The sequence below is a fragment of the Rattus norvegicus genome, chromosome 19 (assembly GCF_021556685.1).
Source record: "Rattus norvegicus strain SHRSP/BbbUtx chromosome 19, alternate assembly SHRSP_T2T, whole genome shotgun sequence".
Taxonomy (NCBI): Eukaryota; Metazoa; Chordata; class Mammalia; order Rodentia; family Muridae; genus Rattus; species Rattus norvegicus.
In genome coordinates, this window is record NC_141552.1 from 63027387 (window position 1) to 63045569 (window position 18183).

At 48.8% G+C, this 18183-nt stretch overlaps 1 protein-coding gene, 1 long non-coding RNA gene and 1 pseudogene across 2 annotated transcripts in view; 2 read left to right on the forward strand and 1 right to left on the reverse strand.

The window, feature by feature from the left end:
- Positions 1–2967, reverse strand: part of Cotl1 (coactosin-like F-actin binding protein 1) — a 34322-nt gene extending 31355 nt beyond the window's left edge. The window contains exons 1-2 of the mRNA NM_001108452.1: positions 2726–2967; positions 2544–2626 (exon numbers count right to left, since the gene is read on the reverse strand). Coding sequence (NP_001101922.1) covers positions 2544–2626; positions 2726–2802 — 160 coding nt within the window. The 5' untranslated portion in view covers positions 2803–2967. The remainder of the gene's footprint in view (positions 1–2543; positions 2627–2725) is intronic.
- A 148-nt stretch (positions 2968–3115) lies between these two features.
- On the forward strand, positions 3116–5986 carry LOC120098610 (uncharacterized). Its single transcript, XR_015644207.1, has 3 exons — positions 3116–3641; positions 3734–3852; positions 4642–5986. It is a non-coding gene; the product is annotated as an uncharacterized LOC120098610 (long non-coding RNA).
- An 11522-nt stretch (positions 5987–17508) lies between these two features.
- LOC103694347 (40S ribosomal protein S25 pseudogene) lies at positions 17509–17878 on the forward strand (annotated as a pseudogene).
- Positions 17879–18183: the final 305 nt, after the last annotated feature.

Here is an 18183-nt window from a genome sequence, read left to right on the forward strand (position 1 = left end):
ACTTAACCTCTCTGGGCCTTGGTTTGCAATCTTCAGAATGAAACAACCCAGCGGAAGCATGGCTGGCGCACACACGGGTCAGGTACAGTGATAGGTACGAGTACGGAGAAGATTTCTGAGGGTGGGGTCCCTGGCTCAGGAGGCCTCAGCAGGGGAGGGACAGAGAGCAGACGTGGCAAAGTAGAGCCATCTGTACATCGTCCACCAGATGGCTGGGAAGAGAGAGCAGACAGACTGCAGCTGCAGCCTCAGATCTCGCAGTCCATTCACAAGGACCAACAAGCAGCCCGAAGAGCATTTTTAGCTCATACGCCAGACGATCGCCATCCCTGTAGAGGGTTAGCAATGAGCAGAAAACCACAGCCCACCAGAGGAAGGAAGTGTCCCCCCAAGCGGCATCCAGGCCGGATGTGCGGCAGCAGGAGCATCAGTTGGGAATCTATCAGCAGGAGGCTTGGCCTTCAGCTCCCTCACCTTCTCCAGCATCGATGAGAAAACAGTCACAGAGGCAGGAGGGCTGGGGATGGGTTCCCAAGTGAGGAGGGAAAGCAGCGGACCTGCGGCACCCAGCCCCAGAGACTCCGGCCAATCCTGCTGATGGTGCACTAACTTCGGGGAAAGTTGAGCCTGCACTTGTCCCACTTTGGAAGCATTTGCTGCAGTCAGAGCAGCTGAGATCCTGCTCCGGACCGGACCGGAGCCAAAGTCTGCTCACTGACTCCAGAGCATCGCGCTTTACGCCGGCGATGTTTTAAAGTGAATTATTTACAGAAGCAATGAATACAGAGTCTAGCGGCAACTCCCAGGAGACATTTTAGCTGGGAGAACACTTAACACACGAACACACACTCTCACACCCATCTTAGTACCACACAGCACAAAGTGAAATGCCATTCGAGATGAACTGAATGCTAACCGACGACTCAATTAAGAAAGTTAGGCCGCCGGGCAAGGTAATGCACGCCTATAATCCCAGCATTTTGGAGGCAGAGGCAGGGAGGACCAGGAGTTTCGGGCAGGCTTAGCTACACAGCCAGAAAGCAATTAAAGAGTTGGGTGGCACAAACCAGGAAGCAGAAGCAGGAAGACCTCAAGTTCAAGGACTGCCCGGACTGAGAGTGAACTTATCTCAAAACAAAGTGGTTTAATTTTTTAAGAAATGTACCTCAGTGGTAGAGCATGTGGCCAACATATCCAAGGCCCTATGTTCCATTTCCCATACTTGGGGTGGGGGAAAGAGGAAGAAAGCAGTTGGAAAAGAAGTCACATGATCCTGGATTGATTTTTTTTGGGGGGGGGGGGTCTGTTTGTCACCAATGACTCTGACCAGCACTGTCCTGAACACTTACATACACACTTGGGACCAATCAATCTCACAGCACTACAGGAGATCAGGTGAGGAACTGTGACCCCCACAGGGACCTGGCCCCAACCCACCCAGCTGGAAAGCAGCCCCCGAGGGATTCTAACCCACAGCCAGCCCCGGGAGTCTACACCCTAGCTTCTAGGTGGCCTGCTTTTGTTTGACATTAGTTCCAAAGCTAAAGACAACAGGAGACAGCAGGCCCAGGATCTCCTACTTCAATCTCTTTCAAGGCTTTTTCGGGAAGGCAAGGGGGACGCCCAGCCAGCCCAGCTGGCCTCCAACTCTCCTCCTCCTGCCTCTGTTTCCAGAATATGCTGAGCTGCTGTGAACACCGGCTCCTTTAGGGATCTCATTACCAACTGTGCTGAGCCTGCTGCTACCAGGGGCTGCGGCCATTCAGGCCCTGTGTTCTTTCATGGTCCACACACCCCAGGGGAACTTAGGGTTCTGTGGGATGCTTTTATTAAGTCACACATCTGTATGATTCCTCCACACCAAACCATTGGAGCCCTTCAGCTCCTGAAGCTATCACCCATGCCCCACCCCAGCCAGGGGCCAGTGACTCCGCTGCTGGGACCTCACAAGTCAGCTTCATTTTATCCAGGCCCCATATAAGCAACATCGGGCATTCGCTCTTAGTACGTGCCCCTTTACTCTTCAAATTAAAGGCTTGTACAGAGGCAGATAAGGACAAAGATGGGAGAAAGGAGGGTGGGGCCCTGGGTTCGGCCTTTAGCTTGCAGCCCCCAGGGGCTTCGGCGTTTATTGTTCACTGACCAATCAGAGAGGGTGGAGTTTGAACTGCCAGTTCTGACCTGGAAACCCAGTGAACCACAGGGAGCGGAAGAAGCTGACCCAGCCAGGGGAAGAATCTCCTCGGGTCACTTGATAGTGATGTCCACAGGGGTTGGGGGCAGGGTGGGGGAGGGATACAGTCAAGACTTTAGAAAGCTCAGACCGGAGCTTTGCCTGGTTGTGCACACCCACCATATCTGTACTAGATGGTTGTGGCAGGAGGATGGCCAGTTGGAGGTCACCCCTATCTCCAAAAACACAAAGACAAAAACAAGCAAGCAAACAAACAAAACCCCCAGCCTATATCTGTTGCTGCTTGGATACCCAGCACCTCGCTGCCCTGGGTGGCCACCCTCTCCCAAAAGGTCTCAGGTCGTCCTACCTGTGCACTGCTGGATGAAGTGCTGGTAATCCGCTCCCTGATCGCCGGGGACAATGGTGGCACCGTCGTATTTAAAAGTCACCCTTTGGGTTGGAGGAAGAAAAGAAACATAGGTGAGCAGCGGCGGCGAGCGGCACGAAGCAGGTCGGTACTGGCATCCCCAGCCCCGCGGCGTTGCTCACCAGATGACCGACGAGCCGTCGTCCCGCACTAAGTTGTACGCCGCGCGACACGCCTCCTTGTCGATCTTCGTGGCCATGGCCGCCGCGAGGACACTGCCGGAACCAGTGAATGCGTCCCTGATCCGCTGCGAGGGTCGAGCGGGCTCCGAGAGTGAGCAGGGGGTGGTGGCCGCTCGCAATTGCAAGCTAAGGTCCTCGGAGAGGGGCCCGCGGTTACTGCAGAGCCGGAGCGCGCGCCGGGACTCCACTCCCATGAAGGCCACGCCCCTCTGTTCCCATTGGTCGCGCGGGCGGGGGCGGAGCGTCTTGCACACCCGGTGGCCAATCCCAGTCTATGTGGATTGCGCAACTCGGCGGAGGGCTGGAGGAGGGGCCCTTCCTCTTCATCTTCCCTTCCTCCGTCTTCTTCCCTCCCCACTCCATGGGCCCCCAGCCTCTCTCTTCTTCCACCACCTTCTGTGTTCTTCGATCTCGCTCTCCTTCCTCCTTTCCTCTCTCCTCCATTCCTCTCCTTCCCTTACGCGTTGCAATCCTCTTCTCTCAGCCTCTTCCGTGTTCTCCTTTCTTCTCATCTCTATTTATCCCACCCCAAGCCCCTTCTTCCTCCTCCCTAAGGCCTCCTCCCCTTCTACCCTTCTTCCTCTCCATCTTCTCTCATCTTCCTATTTTCTATTCCTCCCTCGTTCCCTCCACACAGTGAGCTGAGCTGCAGAGCTCTCCACCCCTTCCCCTCCCCTCCAGAAGGATAACTTAAGTCAGCACTCAGATGAGTCAGGCTGGCCAAGGCTGGCCCCCTAACCCAGTGTTTGCTCTTCGGATTTGGAAGGGGAAGAGGTGGAAAGAAGGAAGCATTTCATTTGGAAAGGGGCAGACTGGGAATCACTGTTGACTTTGTAGCCTGGTTATCTGCAGTCAGGTGAGGTGCTGGCCGGGGTGGGGTGGGGAACGGCATCCTTAACTCCCTTATTGGGTCATTCATTCACTACTCTTCCACTATCTACCCTACAGGCCCCGTGAAAGGCTGGCTCTGGAGGCCCAGCTCTAGAATTACACAGAGTGTAATTTTCAGCTCCAAGCCATAGGAAAGCCCTGAAACCTTTGCAAGAGTTCTTAGCTCTCTCCCCATGGTAAGAATAACATGGCCGGCCGGGGTGTCTTCAGCTTTAACTGAAATGATGTATATCAGCCGGGGCCGGCATCAGAAGAGGTCAGTGTTGGTTTGCTATTAACTAAAACGGATCATAGACAGAAACTGAAAAGGGAAGGCTACAAAATACGACTCTGTCTCAGAGGAGGAGAGATGGTTCATCTTCTTCCAGAGGACTTTAGATTCTTTCTCAGTACCCGTGTCTGTAATTACAGCTCCAGGGGAAGCCGATGTCCTCTTCTAACCTCTGTAGGCATCTGCATGCACGCACACTAGAGTAAATAAAAATCGTAGTGGTACACACCTGTTGTTCAATAAAAAGCACCACCTTCCTCAAAATGAAAGATAACAAATCCATGAAAACTGCCACTCTAATCCCAGAGAATGGTCAAGTGTGGGATGGTCTGGCCCAGTGGCTATTTGTGTCTGTGTGTGTGTTTATCTGTGTGTGTTCCTCCCTTATGAGTGTATGATTCAGAGGACTTGTCTTTCCAGTCAGAGTCTCTCACTGGTCTGGAGGTCACCAAGTCTGGCAGGCCATTCAACCCCAGGGGCCCAACCGGGCTCTAACCTCCCCAGCACTGGAAGATATTAGAGCCACTCAGGACTCCATGCTTCTCTGGCAAGCACTTCACTGAATAAATTATTTCCCCTTCGGTTCGTTCATGTGGGGTGTGTGTGTGTGTGTGTGTGTGTGTGTGTGTGTGTGTGTGTTGTCTTTGGTTTTTAATTTTGTTTTGTTTTGTCTTTGTCTTGTTTTGTTTTTCAGATAGGGTCTCATGTAGCCCAAGCTGGCTTCCAATTTACTATGTAGCAGAGGATAGCCCTGAACTCCTGATACTCCACACTCCACCTCCCAAATGCAGGTGTGTGCCACCAGGCCAGGCCTTCAGATGACCCTGAAAGACATGAAAAAATTCCAGAGATTTCGGGCATCACACCCCCTGGAAGGGAAGCGACAAGAGATTGTGAGCTGCCTGACCTGAGTGCTGAGAACTGAACTCGGGTCCTCTTGAAAGCGGCAAGTGCTCTAACCACCGAACCGTCTCTCTCGCCCCTGTTGTTTGACTGATTAGTTGATTAGAGTTGGGCTTTGGGGTTTTTTTGTGTGTATGGTTTTCGGTGTTTTTTGGTTTGTTTTTTTTGTTGTTGTTGTTGTTGTTTTTTCCGAGACAGGGTTTCTCTGTGTAGCTCTGGCTGCCTTAGAACTCACTCTCTAGGCCAGGGTGGCCTCAAACTCAAGAGATCTGCCTGCCTCTGCCTCCCGAGTGCTGGGCTTAGAGACTTGCGCCACCATTGTTGGTATTCTGTCTAAGCTCCACCCCCACAGTTGCTTGGCAACAGCCAGCTGTGCCTGACTATAAAGGGGGCAGCTTACCCCCTCCTCTCCCTCTTACTCCTCTCTTGCTTTCTCTTGCTCTTCCTCTTCCCGTGCCCTCTTCCCTGTCACTTCTCTCCCCATCCCCGCTTCCCTCCGCGTGCACATGGCCGGCCTCCTTTCCTCTCTTCTACTCTTCTTCTCTCTATTAAGCCTCTCCACGAGGAACCATGTTGGCTTGCCGTGCTTCGTCCAGGCGCGGGCTGAGATTTAAACCCCAACATTGATCCTAACATTGGTGAGCTGTACGGGGATCGAACCGTGTGAATATATCGTTTATTCATATGAAATTACTACCCAAGACCCAAGCATGGTGGTGCATGGTCTCTAATCCCAAAACAGAGAAGGCAGACTGATGTCCGAGTTGTAGCTCAGTCAACACTACACAGTGAGTTCCAGGCTAGTCAGACCTACATAGCAAATCCTGCCTGCCTCAAAAACAAAGGAAAGGAAGAAAAAGGAGGAAGGAAGGAAGATATCAATTACTACCAATAAAGCGAAGTCAACCTTACACCTTCTCGATCTGCATTCCCGGCACCATGGTGTCAATCACCTAAGACGGTAACCGGAAGTAACTCCCCAGGACCCGCAACTCTTCTTTCTGCTCCTTGCTGAGGGCGCCCTCTACTGGCATGAACATGTAAAAAGGTTTGTTGGTCAGGGAACCTTGATTCTGAGTACAAATCCTGTCTGCCTACTCAGCTAAGAAAACACCAGTAAACAACTACATATCCGATGTGCTGTGTTGTAATCCTTGCCCTCAGTTGGAATCCACGGAATATCACAACACAGAGAGTGGTCTGGCTGGGCGTGGGGGCCCGCACCTGCACCACAGGACCCCTGAAAAAGAGGCAGAAAAATCGACAGATATTTCAGGTCAGCTGAATCTACAGAGTAAGTTCTGGGGCAGCCAGGGCTACAGAGTAAAGATCTTCTGACAAAAATCAAATAATGGCCCATTGATATATATGGCTTGGTGCGTAAAGTTACTTAGTACTACATCCCACTACCTGAGTTCAAATCTGGGATCCACATAGAGGAGAAAATAGACTCCTGCAAGTCGTCCTATGACCTCGACGGCAAAATGCAACACATGCACGCGCACACACACACACACACACACACACACACACACACTTCTGCATAGCACATATGAGCCCTAAGTCAGCACAGCTGATTCTCACCAGGACGTCAAACGTTCCCCCTCCTCCTGGCTTTCACCAGCAGCCCTGTGTTACCAAGGCACTTCTGAAACTCTCCATCTACCGCCTATTCCACCACCTTCTGTTTCATAGCCTCCACTGGTCACTCTCTCAAGTCTTTCTCTGATCTTACATTTTGTCTGACTGCCCCTAGAAGAATGCCAGGTGCACCAGCAGGGCTTTGTCTATCTAGGTCACTAGAGATGCCCATCTTCAAGAGCCACAGGAATCCCAGACAGACATACACATCCTGTACTGCTGGGACACACACACCTCCAGCTTCAAAGGCCTTGCCAGGACCTGTTAATTGTCCCAAGAGATGGACAGTGGCTGCAGACTGGAGACTAATTTCTGGAAGTTCCTTCACAGCCTCTTCTCTTCTTCCTGCCCACATGAGAGAAGCAATATATGTGGTAATGTATGAAAGGCAATTGCAAACCTTTTTTAAAAAAAAAAGTTGCGGGGGCTGGGGGAATGGAGAGATGACTCAGCGGTTAAAAGCACTGACTGCTCTTCCAGAGGTCCTGAGTTCAATTCCCAGCAACCACAACATGGTGGCTCACAAACATCGGTAATGAGATCTGGCGCCCTCTTCTGGTGTATCTGAAGACAGCTACAGGGTATTCACACAAAGAAAGTAAATAAATCTCTTAAGAGAAAAGAGAGAGGAAGAAACCCAATCGAGATTCTGTTTTTGACAGCGTCACACAGCATCAACAGTAATGGTATCACCGTCCTGTGTGTTCATTGTCTGGCACCGCCCTGTGATCCTGCGTGGAGCGCCTGACAACCTGTTAAGTTCTGTGGGGCTGTTTTCCATCAGCTCTGGCTTCTTCTCTTACATATTTTTCTTTTTCTTACTTTTTTTTTTATTATTTAATGTAGTAGCTGTCTTCAGACACACCAGAAGAGGGCATCAGATCCCAATACAGATGGTTATGAGCCACCCTGCAGTTGCTGGGAATTCTTTAGGAAGAGCAGCCAGTGCTCTTACCGCTGAGCCGTCTCTCGAGCCCCTTACATATTTTCCTTAGAGGATGTCACACACAAGTACAGTGTGTTTCCATCATACCTACCCTTTTATATCTTTTATATCTTAGTTTTTAGAGACAGGGTCTCTTACAGCCCCGGCTGGCCTCAACTCCAGGTCTGGCTGCCTCTGCCCCAGGTACTAGGACGACAAGTGTGCTCTGTTAGGATTAAATGCCTGGCTGTTCACACCTGCTTCTCAGTTAATTCTCAGAGTGGCTCTGTCCTTGTATCAGCCCGATGAGAGTGGAAGCCATTCTCCAGAGCAGGTTTTGTTTTGTCACAGACTCTCATTATTTAGCCCAGGCTGGCCTTGAACTTGAAATCCTTCTGTCTCAGCTTCCTGAGTACTTGGATTATAGGGAATTACAGGTGTGCATGCACTGAGACTGCACCTCATCAGGAAGCAGAGGTTGGAGATCATGAGACTGAGTCAGGCAGCTGGGCTACCTGGGCTTGGAGTTTTATTCTGGACTGAGTTTTCCAGAATGTCCTATTCACCTAGATAAGAAAGGTCATTCTAGCACCCAAGAGGCAGAGAATGGAGAATCAGGATCCTTGGCTACACAGCCAGTTTAAGACCAGACTGAGCTACCTGAGACTCTGTCTCAAAACAAACACAAAAGTCAAGGGCTGGAGAGATGGTTCAGTGGTTAAGAGCACTGGTCGATCTTTCAGAGGATCCATGTATGATACTCAGTGCCCATTTTATGGTACACAATAATTCATAACTCCAATGTTGGGGTTTCCGGCCCCCCCCCGACCTCCCTGGACATCTGCACACATGGTATTCATAAACTCATGCAGACACACACACATTTAAAACACAATCTTTGGGCTGGAGAGATGGCTCAGAGGTTAAGAGCGCTGACTGCTCTTCCAGAGGTCCTGAGTTCAAATCCCAGCAACCACATGGTGGCCCACAACCATCTGTAATGGGATCTGATGCCCTCTTCTGGTGTGTCTGAAGACAGTGACAGCATACTTATATAATAAGTAAATAAATCTTTAAAAAATATTTATAGGGGCTGGGGATTTAGCTCAGTGGTAGAGCGCTTACCTAGGAAGTGCAAGGCCCTGGGTTCGGTCCCCAGCTCCGAAAAAAAGAACCAAAAAAAAAAAAAAAAAACAGCAAAATCCATCATATTCGGCCACTGTATTTCCACTCTTGTAGAAACCTGACAGACTAGTTTTCCTTGGGGCTAAAAATTGAAGGGGAAAAGTCTCTCAGCTGAACTGCCAGGTTGGTGGCATAGCAAACAGTCAGCTCTCCCTCCCCCTGGCAAGTGGCTGCACCTGGAGACAGGTGCCTCCCTGGGAAGGGCTATTTATAGGCAGGCCTATTTATAGCATGAGCTGATCTCACCCATTGTCAAGGCTTTACAAAGAGGCTCTCAGGAATGTTGGAAAGATTAAACCGCCTAAGTGGGAACAGAAGGTACAGTCTTGGAGCTCCTGACAGTTGGCGATGGTACTTACATTCCCAGAAGCCCAGGATGCAAGCCCAAGGGTTGCACAAAGGTCAAGGTTTCTTGCTGGTAAGGGCTGCACAGGCATCAGCCCCGAGCTTGCTTTGGCATCGTTTCATGACATTTAAAATGTTTATTTTAAAAACGGTGTTGGGGGGGGAGGGGGAGGGCTGGAGAGATGGCTTAGCGGTTAAGAGCACTGACTGCTCCTGAGGTCTTGAGTTCAGTTCCCAGCAACCACATGGTGGCTCACAACCATCTGTAATAGGATCTGATGCCCTCTTCTGGTGTGTCTGAAGACAGTTACAGTGTACTCATATAAATAAATAAATCTTTAAAATGTTTATTTTATGTGTGCATGGGTGGAAGGCATGTGGGCGTGCTCCAGTGTGCATATCTGGAGGTCAGAGGACAACGGATGAGCATCAGTTCTCTTCTTCCACCATGTGGGTGCTGGGGATCAAACTCAGGTCTTCAGGCTTGGCTGCAAGCCCCCTTACTGGCTGAGCCATCTGGCAGGCCCATTTCAGATAACTTTGAATTTTAAAAAAAAACGAATAAATAGTGTTCTCCCTGAAGTGTGTCCCTCCTCCCATGTGCACATAAATGTTTTTCAGAGGAAACCATATGTTCATTTATTGGCATCATCAACTATGAACAAGAGAGGTGTCTCGGTTTGGTTTGGCTTCTCTTCTGAAGTGAGGATGGTTTCAATCACTGTAGCCGGTGGCCCCTTGACTTTGGTTTGAAGATGCCGTCCTTTGTACTTCAGGCGGGGACATATTCTTTTCTCACAACTCTCGTGCAGCTTCGGGAAGTCTCCTTGGCATTAGCTTGGAAGCCTGTCTTGGAGGTTTCCCTCACCGCCTCTACATAGATCTAGTAAAATCTGAGGTGGCCAAGTCCTACCTGCGGCCAGCACATTCTCACGATACCTAAGAGGGGCACACTGGGGTGACCCCTGGGATTCCACAATATTGGAGGCTCAGCCGGCTGTGAGATGGTCAGACCTGAGCAGGAGATAGGGGGTTCGTTTTGTTTTGTTAGAAAATAATAGGAACTTTGAAAACAACATGAACATTTGGCTGCACCAAGAACAGAGTATGAGTAAAAACATTAGAAAGTTGTGCTTAACTCTAGAGGGATGTGCTCGTAAAACACCAAGCTTCATTCTTTTCTCTGTAAAACCTCAAGCTACTCCATAGAACTAGGATTTGTCCTTTGCCTGGTTGTTTTTCTGTCTTAATGATCATAATTTGTTAGTTTAAAAACAACTGGGGGGGAGGTTGGGGATTTAGCTCAGCGGTAGAGCGCTTGTCTAGGAAGCGCAAGGCCCTGGGTTCGATCCCCAGCTCCGAAAAAAAGAACAAAAAAAAAATGTCTTTTCGGGGGCTGGAGAGATGGCTCAGCTGTTAAGAGCACCCGACTACTCTTCCAGAGGTCCTGAGTTCAATTCCCAGCAACCACATGGTGGCTCACAACCATCTATAAAGAGATTTGATGCCCTCTTCTGGTGTATATGAAGACAGCTACAGTGTGTGTGTGTGTGTGTGTGTGTGTGTGTGTGTGTGTGTGTGTACTAAATGAATAAATCTTAAAAAAAAAACAACTGGGGGGAGGGGGCTGGAAAGATGGCTCAGTGGTTAAGAGCTCTTCAGAGGACCACAGTTCAGTCCCCATCCAACAGTTAAACAGTTCTTTACAGCCTTTAATTCCAGCTCCTAGGAACCTGACGCCCTCTTCTGGCCTCTGTGGGCACTGTTACCCAGTTGCAGTTAAAAATTAATCGAGGATTCTACCCCGCCTTTGATTATATAGCTCCCAAATAAAAGACACAAAACCTTTATAGTTATAGTGAGACTTAAGAACACCAGAGCTGGGCAGATATCACCCCTATAAGCTATTTTGTCTACTTCCCTCGGTAACCCTGAGATAACCCTTGCCACATTCTGTCTGGGCAGCTCATACTCTGACTGAAGGGCCAGCCCTCAGGGCCAGTTCTCATGATCTCTTATCCATCCTCTTCTCTCTCCTCTTCCCTCCTTGTGCTCCTCTTCAGACCTCGGAGCCTGGCAACTGAAGCCCCGCCTACCTCTCTTCTGCCCTGCTATAGGCTGCAGGCATCTTTATTCAAACAATAGTTTTCAATTAAGGAGCAAGGTTACATAGAAGCATCATTTGGTGTACCTGTGGATTTCCTGGTTCCGGGCTAGTATTGCCATTATAATAGATAGCAGCCAGCAGACCAAACCTCAGCATTGCACACGCATACGCTCACACTCTCACAGGTGCACAGCCATGTACACACACATGCATGCACACATGCTCACACTCTCACATGTGCATAGCCACATATACACGCATGCATGCACACACAGGCACACACACACATGCATGCACACATGCTCACACTCTCACACATGCACAGCCACGTACACACACATGCATGTGCTCACACACACTCTCACATGTGCATAGCCACATATACACACATGCAGGCACACACACACATACATGCGCGTACATGCACTCTTACTCACTTGCACGCACCATTTAGAATAAAATCTTTTTTATTTATTTTACTTGTATGAGCACACACTGTCGCTGTCTTCAGACACACCAGAAGAGGGCATCGGATCCCATTACAGATGGCTGTGAGCCACCATGTGGTTGCTGGAATTTGAACTCAGGTCCTCTGGAAGAGCAGTCAGTGCTCTTAACCACTGAGTCATCTCTCCAGCCTCTCAATTAATTTTTTTATACTTTTTTTTTTTTGCTTTTTCCAGATAGGGTTTCTCTGTATATCCCTGGCTGTCCTGGAACTTACTCTGTAGACCAGGCTGACCTCAAACTCACAGAGATCCACCTGCCTCTGCCTCCCATGTGTCTTAAAGACAGACAGGGTAGCTTAGCTCATAGCTACAATCTCAGAACCCAGGAGGCAGGGAGAGGTAAGAGGGTCGCAAGTTCAAGGCAAGTGCCAGCTACACAGTGTGTCATAGTCTAGCCTGGGTTAAAGTAAGACCCTATCTCAAAAAGTCTACTCTACCATGGGAACTGAAGACTACATCCTGGCTGTAGAGAGAGCCCTTCCTCAACTCTCCCATTTCCATGTCCGATAATCTTCAAGTGACCTCATTGGGAGAGTTAGGCTGGCGGGAGCAAAGGTACTCCTCCATGAGGTAGTGATTCCCTAAAGCAAGAAGTGCTAGAATAAGTTCTTTCTTGACCCAGTGATAGGTTCACTTCTCCAATAGCTTCCACTTTTTAAAATTTATTTAACTTTATTCTATATGTACAGGTGTGGGGGTGTCAGATCTCCTGTAACTGAAGTTACGGACAGTTGTGAGCTGCCATGTGGGTGATGGGAATTGAACCCAGATCCTCTGGAAGAGCAGCCAGTGCTCTTAACAGCTGAGCCATTTCTCCAGGCCTAGCGTCTGCTTTTGCTGTGACAAAGAAGCCCTGTCACTTGGAAAGTCTTCTGTCATCAGCCGGGTTTTTCTACTTTTTAAAAAAGATGCCTTTCGGGCTGGAGAGATGGCTCAGAGGTTAAGAGCACTGTCTGCTCTTCCAGAGGTCCTGAGTTCAATTCCCAGCAACCACATGGTGGCTCACAACCATCTACAATCAGGTCTGGTGCCCTCTTCTGGCTTGTAGGCATACATGCAGGCAGAAAGCTGTGTGATGTGTACATAATAAATAAATAAATGTTTAAAAAAAAAAAAAAAGATGCCTTTCCCTTTGAGAAGCCCCACGTTCCTCCCAGGCTGAACCTGCCTGTCACTGTCTGACATTAAGGAAAGTCCAGGTGTTATCCCAGCACTGGAGAAAAAGAGACAGGAAGATCAGGTACTCAGGGTTATCTTAAGCTGCATAGCAAGTTTGAGGGTAGCCTAGGCTACATGAAACGCTGCTTCAAACAAACAAAGACACCTATACATCTGTATAGTAAAACAACAACAACAACAACAACAACAAAAACCTAGATAAATAAAATTTAAATCTCCAGTCCTATTTTGGAGATAATTGTATACCCTGTGTTATTTGTCCTGTTATAAAGAACATTCTTTAGCATTTTTTACAGCGGTAACTCTGGCCTCTCACATGCCAGGCAAACACTCTACCCCTGATCTGAATCCAAGGCTTTTTTTGTTATGATTTTCATTGTCTCTTTAAGTGGCATTGAGTTTGTAATCCCCCTGCCTCACCCCTCACCCACCCACCCCTGTAACTAAGATGTCAGGTCCTGTGTCACTACCTCAGCTTAAGCATCTGCTTTCATCGATCCTGGTGACAGTGGATGCCACCAGCAGATTCATCCAGAGAGTCTCAGCTCCCCTCCCTCCACCCACCCTCCTGGCTCCGGGTGTTTTCTCTTAGTTACTCACCTTCTGAGTTTCTCCTGTCTTCATAGAGATGTGAACTGGCTTTTACCCCTCTGCTTCAACAGTTATGAATTATTTAATTAGTTAATGAGAGACAGCCATGAGCACAGCTGCCGCCACAGGCCTGGCAGCCAACCCTGAGTCTAGATCTGTAGATGTTCAGCCAATGTGAGGAGGAAAGGTTTGGTACATCAATGGCAGCTGCTAGTATCTCACACAAGGGGACACATTTGTGGCCCTAGAGGGTCAGTGAAGAGAAATCAGCTAGGTGGCATCCTTACAAATAAGGGTTTCAGGAGCTGGAGAGATGGCTCAGTGGTTGAGGAGAAAGACCACCAACGCAAGTCATGGCCAAATTCATTAAAGCAAGCTTTTTAAAAAAAAAAACTTGTGTTTATGGGAGTTCTCTCAAGACATCAGCACTGGACATGAGGGAAGACAGGGTTTTTTTAGTTCGGGAGTAGGGGGGTTCCAAACGAGGGATTTGACAGGCAGATAGATATGTGGGATCACAAAGGCAGAACCTAAATATAACTTTAGTGGGTCACAATTATCTTCCGAAACAAAGACATAGTTGCAAGGTGCTGGGAACAATGTGGTCATTTATAATAACCTTTTGAAATAAAGACATGGCTGAGGTTATCTGGAGCAGGTGGTACAGAAGCATTTGTAGTTAAGGTTACAGGTGGGGCCTAGCCCGATCCTTGAGAAACAGAAATGACCCTATTTTGTCTTTATACTATAAGATGTCTTTCAAGCTCAAGATGGAAGCAGGTTGCGTTATCAAGTGCTTGCTGCAGCCTGGCAGTGGGGGCACACACCTTCAATCCCAGCATTCTTTTTCTTCTTCTTCTTTTTTTTTTTTTTTCCCCGGAGCTGGGGACCGAACCCAGGGCCTTGTGCTTGCTAGGCAAGCGCTCTACCACTGAGCTAAATCCCCAACCCCCAATCCCAGCATTCTGAAGGCAGAGGCAGGTGGATCTCTTAAGTCTGAGGCCAGCCAGGTCTACAGAGCAAGTTCCAAGACAGACAAGGCTACACTGAGAAACCATGTCTCAAAAAACAAACAAACAAAAGAGAGCGCTTGCTACTCTTCTAAGCTTGGTTCCCAGCATAGACACAGTAGCTCACGACCGCCAGTAACTCCAACCCCAGTGGATTCTGGGCCCTCTTCTGACCTCAGTGAACACTACACATACATGTCATATATTCACACAGACAAACACACAGATGTCTAAATATAATAAAACTAAATGTTTTTAAGTATAAAAGAAAGGAGAAATATTTTCAAATAAGAAATTTTGAGAGATTAAAATACAGTTTTGACCTACAGGGAGAGAAATGACCCAAAATGGAAATCATTGGAGAGAAAAACATAAGGTTAAAGTATGAGGCTTGTGGTGCACAGTACTTGAAGTGGGGTATGTGTGGTCATGAAAAGTTAATGCAGTCCCTAAGGTCAGGGACTGGAGAGATGGGTCAGTAGTTAGGAGCACCCTCACAGCAGTTCTCAGTCACTGTTGTTAGGAGGTCATCTCCTGCACTCAGCCATCTCAAGAACGAGTTCCACCTTGCTGACAGGGTCAAAACTGAGTCCATGTTCCCAGGCCCCAGAACCAACTCCTGTCCTGCTCGTTCACACGCTTCATGCTGGTCTGTTAACCACTAAGGGATATATAGAGGGAAGATGCTGCTATCCCATCATCCACACTAGGGCACACAAGTCATACCTGTGCTACTCCTCTTGACGTAATTGACCGTGTGCAGCTCTCCCTCTCCTTGTTCCCTTATTATCCTAAATTCCAGGTCAGCGTCCTGGAGGGGACTTGACTGCAAAAGCTGACTCAGGACCCTGAAACCAGGTGACCCGGATAAGGTCCAGTCATCAACGTTAACTTCCTTGCTTAACCCCTTGTGTCAAAATATGATTGGTCAATGCACCCTGATCCCCTTGCTTTGCTCTCCCATCCAATAAAAACGCTGTACAGTCTCTCTTTGGGGGTGCAGTTCAGATCCCTAACTGGCCGCCTCCCTGAGCACTCAGAAAATGAAACTTCTATTTTTATGCTTCTGTATCTGAAGTGAGTGAGTTTTCTCGGCTTTCATCCTGAACCCAACACTGTAACTCCGGTTCCTGGGAATCCACTGTCCTCGTCTAACTAGGCGCACACGAGCCTAGGACTCGGTTGCTATGGTTGGTTAAACCTGGATCATGTGACTAAATTACTAGGCTAGAGTCCTCTTTGGCCGCTCAGACTGCCCTAGATCGGTAGAAACTGAGGTAGGACATTGAAATGCAGATAAAGTTGGGGTGAGTTGGGGTAAGGTGGGATATTCCACTCATGTCCTTTGGGTCTTATCTCCCTGCTGCATTTTCGCCAACCCAAACCATAGAGGGTGAGCCTGCCTGCTTCCTAGTGGACTTGAAGTCCAGCAAGTGCCAACTGCTGAACACGTGGGAGCAGCTGTCCCCCAATCCCAGAAGGACTGGCAGGCCAGTGTTGTAACTCTTCCACCCTGTCCCCAAGAGTTGCCAGTGTCCCTCAGCCGGGACTGCTTGACTTGAGCACATTAAGATAATTTCCTTTCCCTTCCCTATCTGACACCAGCCCCACACAGCCGGGTCAGTGTGTCCTGTACATTCCAGATTAACTGAATTTGAGCCCTAACCCCAGGGCCTGCTCAAGGGGGCTCAGGTGAAGGAATGAAGGTACGGTGGGGGGTCAGACTCCCAGCAAAAAGGTGCCTCCACCAGAGGCCAGCCTCAGCCTGTACATAAGTCACCAAAAGAGTGGAGCAATAGGAAAGAAAGGGCCCAGGGTCCCCTGACCTCAGCCCCCGGCTGCAGGCTGCCTTAAAGGGCTGAGGCCACCCAGGCTGTGAGGCTAGGAGGCCATTCTCCTTGGTTCTAATTAAGTCAGAGAAAAGAAGAGGCAGGTGTGTGGCTAGAACCCAGGATCTGCTAGGACTGGGACAGGAAGCAGCTTCCAGCCTGCTGAGGGTTATGGGAAATGATACTGGAAACTTCAAAGTGGAAGCTGTATTTGTTTGTTTGTTTAAAAACAGAGTCTCACCATGGCTAAGTAACAGCCCCAGAGGAGGAGGAATTAAGTCACGTTGTACTGAGCAGTAACCCCTAGCTGTAAAGAATAACTTGGCCCCAGTCTGACGGACCAACAGACACAATATACCACCGTCTCAAAAACACCCTGCTCCTGGTGCACTCATCCTGAGAGAGGGTTAGGACCCCTCACGGTTCAGATAAAGCAGTCTGAGCCTGTTGAACTCTAGTTTGTCTGCTTCTCTGTCTCATTTTTCCTATAGCCATGTGTGGGACAAGTGGAACCATGTGTCACCAGACAAAAACCTAGGAAGGTGGGCAGATTAAGAAACCCCAACAAGGGGCTGGAGAGATGGCTCAGAGGTTAAGAGCACTGGCTGCTCTTCCAGAGGTCCTGAGTTCAATTCCCAGCAACCACACGGTGGCTCACAACCATCTGGGATCCGATGTCCTCTTCTGGTGTGTCTGACAGCTACGGTGTACTCATATAAAAATAAATAAATCTTAAAAAAGAAAGAAAGAAAGAAACCCCAACAATCAAAATTGAGAACGGTAGGCGTTTGAATTTGCTCCTGACCTGGCTCCTGTCCCGGAGCATGTGACCACTGTGACAGCTAGTCAGATAGCTTAGAGCCCAGAGTTCTTCTCACTAATGAGGTATCTAGATGGGCCACCACAAGGGATCAGCCAATAAGCTTCCCTTCCCAGACATCCCTTCCTCTCAAAGGTATTTAATTTAATCTTTGGTCCACCCCTGAGTAAGTTGTATGCACCGTCTTCATCATGAATCAACAATTCAGACAAGCAAGGACTGCCTTTGTCATCAAGAACCGTCATGGGGGGCTGATCAGAAGTTCAAGGTTGTCTTCAGCCACATAGCAAGGGGGAAGGCAGCCTGAGCTAGAGACCCCTGCCTCAGGAAACTTTTTCTCTGTGTAGCTGACCCAGAGTCACAGGGCTAGCTGCCAAGTGGCAGAGCAAGACTTAAGTAAAGCCAACCAGGGCTGGAGAGATGGCTCGGCGGTTAAGAGCACTGACTGCGTTCCTTTCTTCCCCCCCTAACATCTTAGTGAGGCTGCAGTGGCTCACACTCCTCTCTGAGCTTCGCCATGCCGCCCAGAGACGACAAGAAGAAGGATCCTGGAAAGTCAGCCAAAAAAGACAAAGACCCAGTAAATAAATCTGGTGGTGAGGCCAAAAAGAAGTGGTCCAAAGGCAAAGTTTAGGACAAGCTGAACAACCTCATCCTGTTTGACAAAGCTACTTACGACAAACCTTGTAAGGAAGTCCCCAACTATAGTCTGTGACTCCAGCTGTGGCCTCCAAGAGACTGGGGATTCGAGGGTCCATGCCGGGGCAGCCCCTCGGGAGCTACTTAGTGAGGGACTTAGTAAGCTGGTTTCAAAGCACAGAGCCCAAGTAGTTGACACCAGAAACACAAAGGGTGGTGACGCCCCAGCTGCTGGTCAAGATGCATGAACAGGTTCAATCAGCTGCACATTTGGGAAAATAAAACTTTACTGAATCAAAAAACAAACAAACAAACCAAACCAAACAAACAAACAAACAAACAAAAAAGCACTGACTGCTCTCCCAGAGGTCCTGAGTTCAATTCCCAGCAACTACATGGTGGCTCACAACCATCTGTAGTGGGATCCGGTGCCCTCTTCTGGTGTGTCTGAAGATAACTACAGTGTACTCATATATAATAAAAAATAAATAAATAAAGTAAAGCGGACCTGTCTTTAAGCAATGATCATTTAGGCCTGGTATATTGAGTAAGT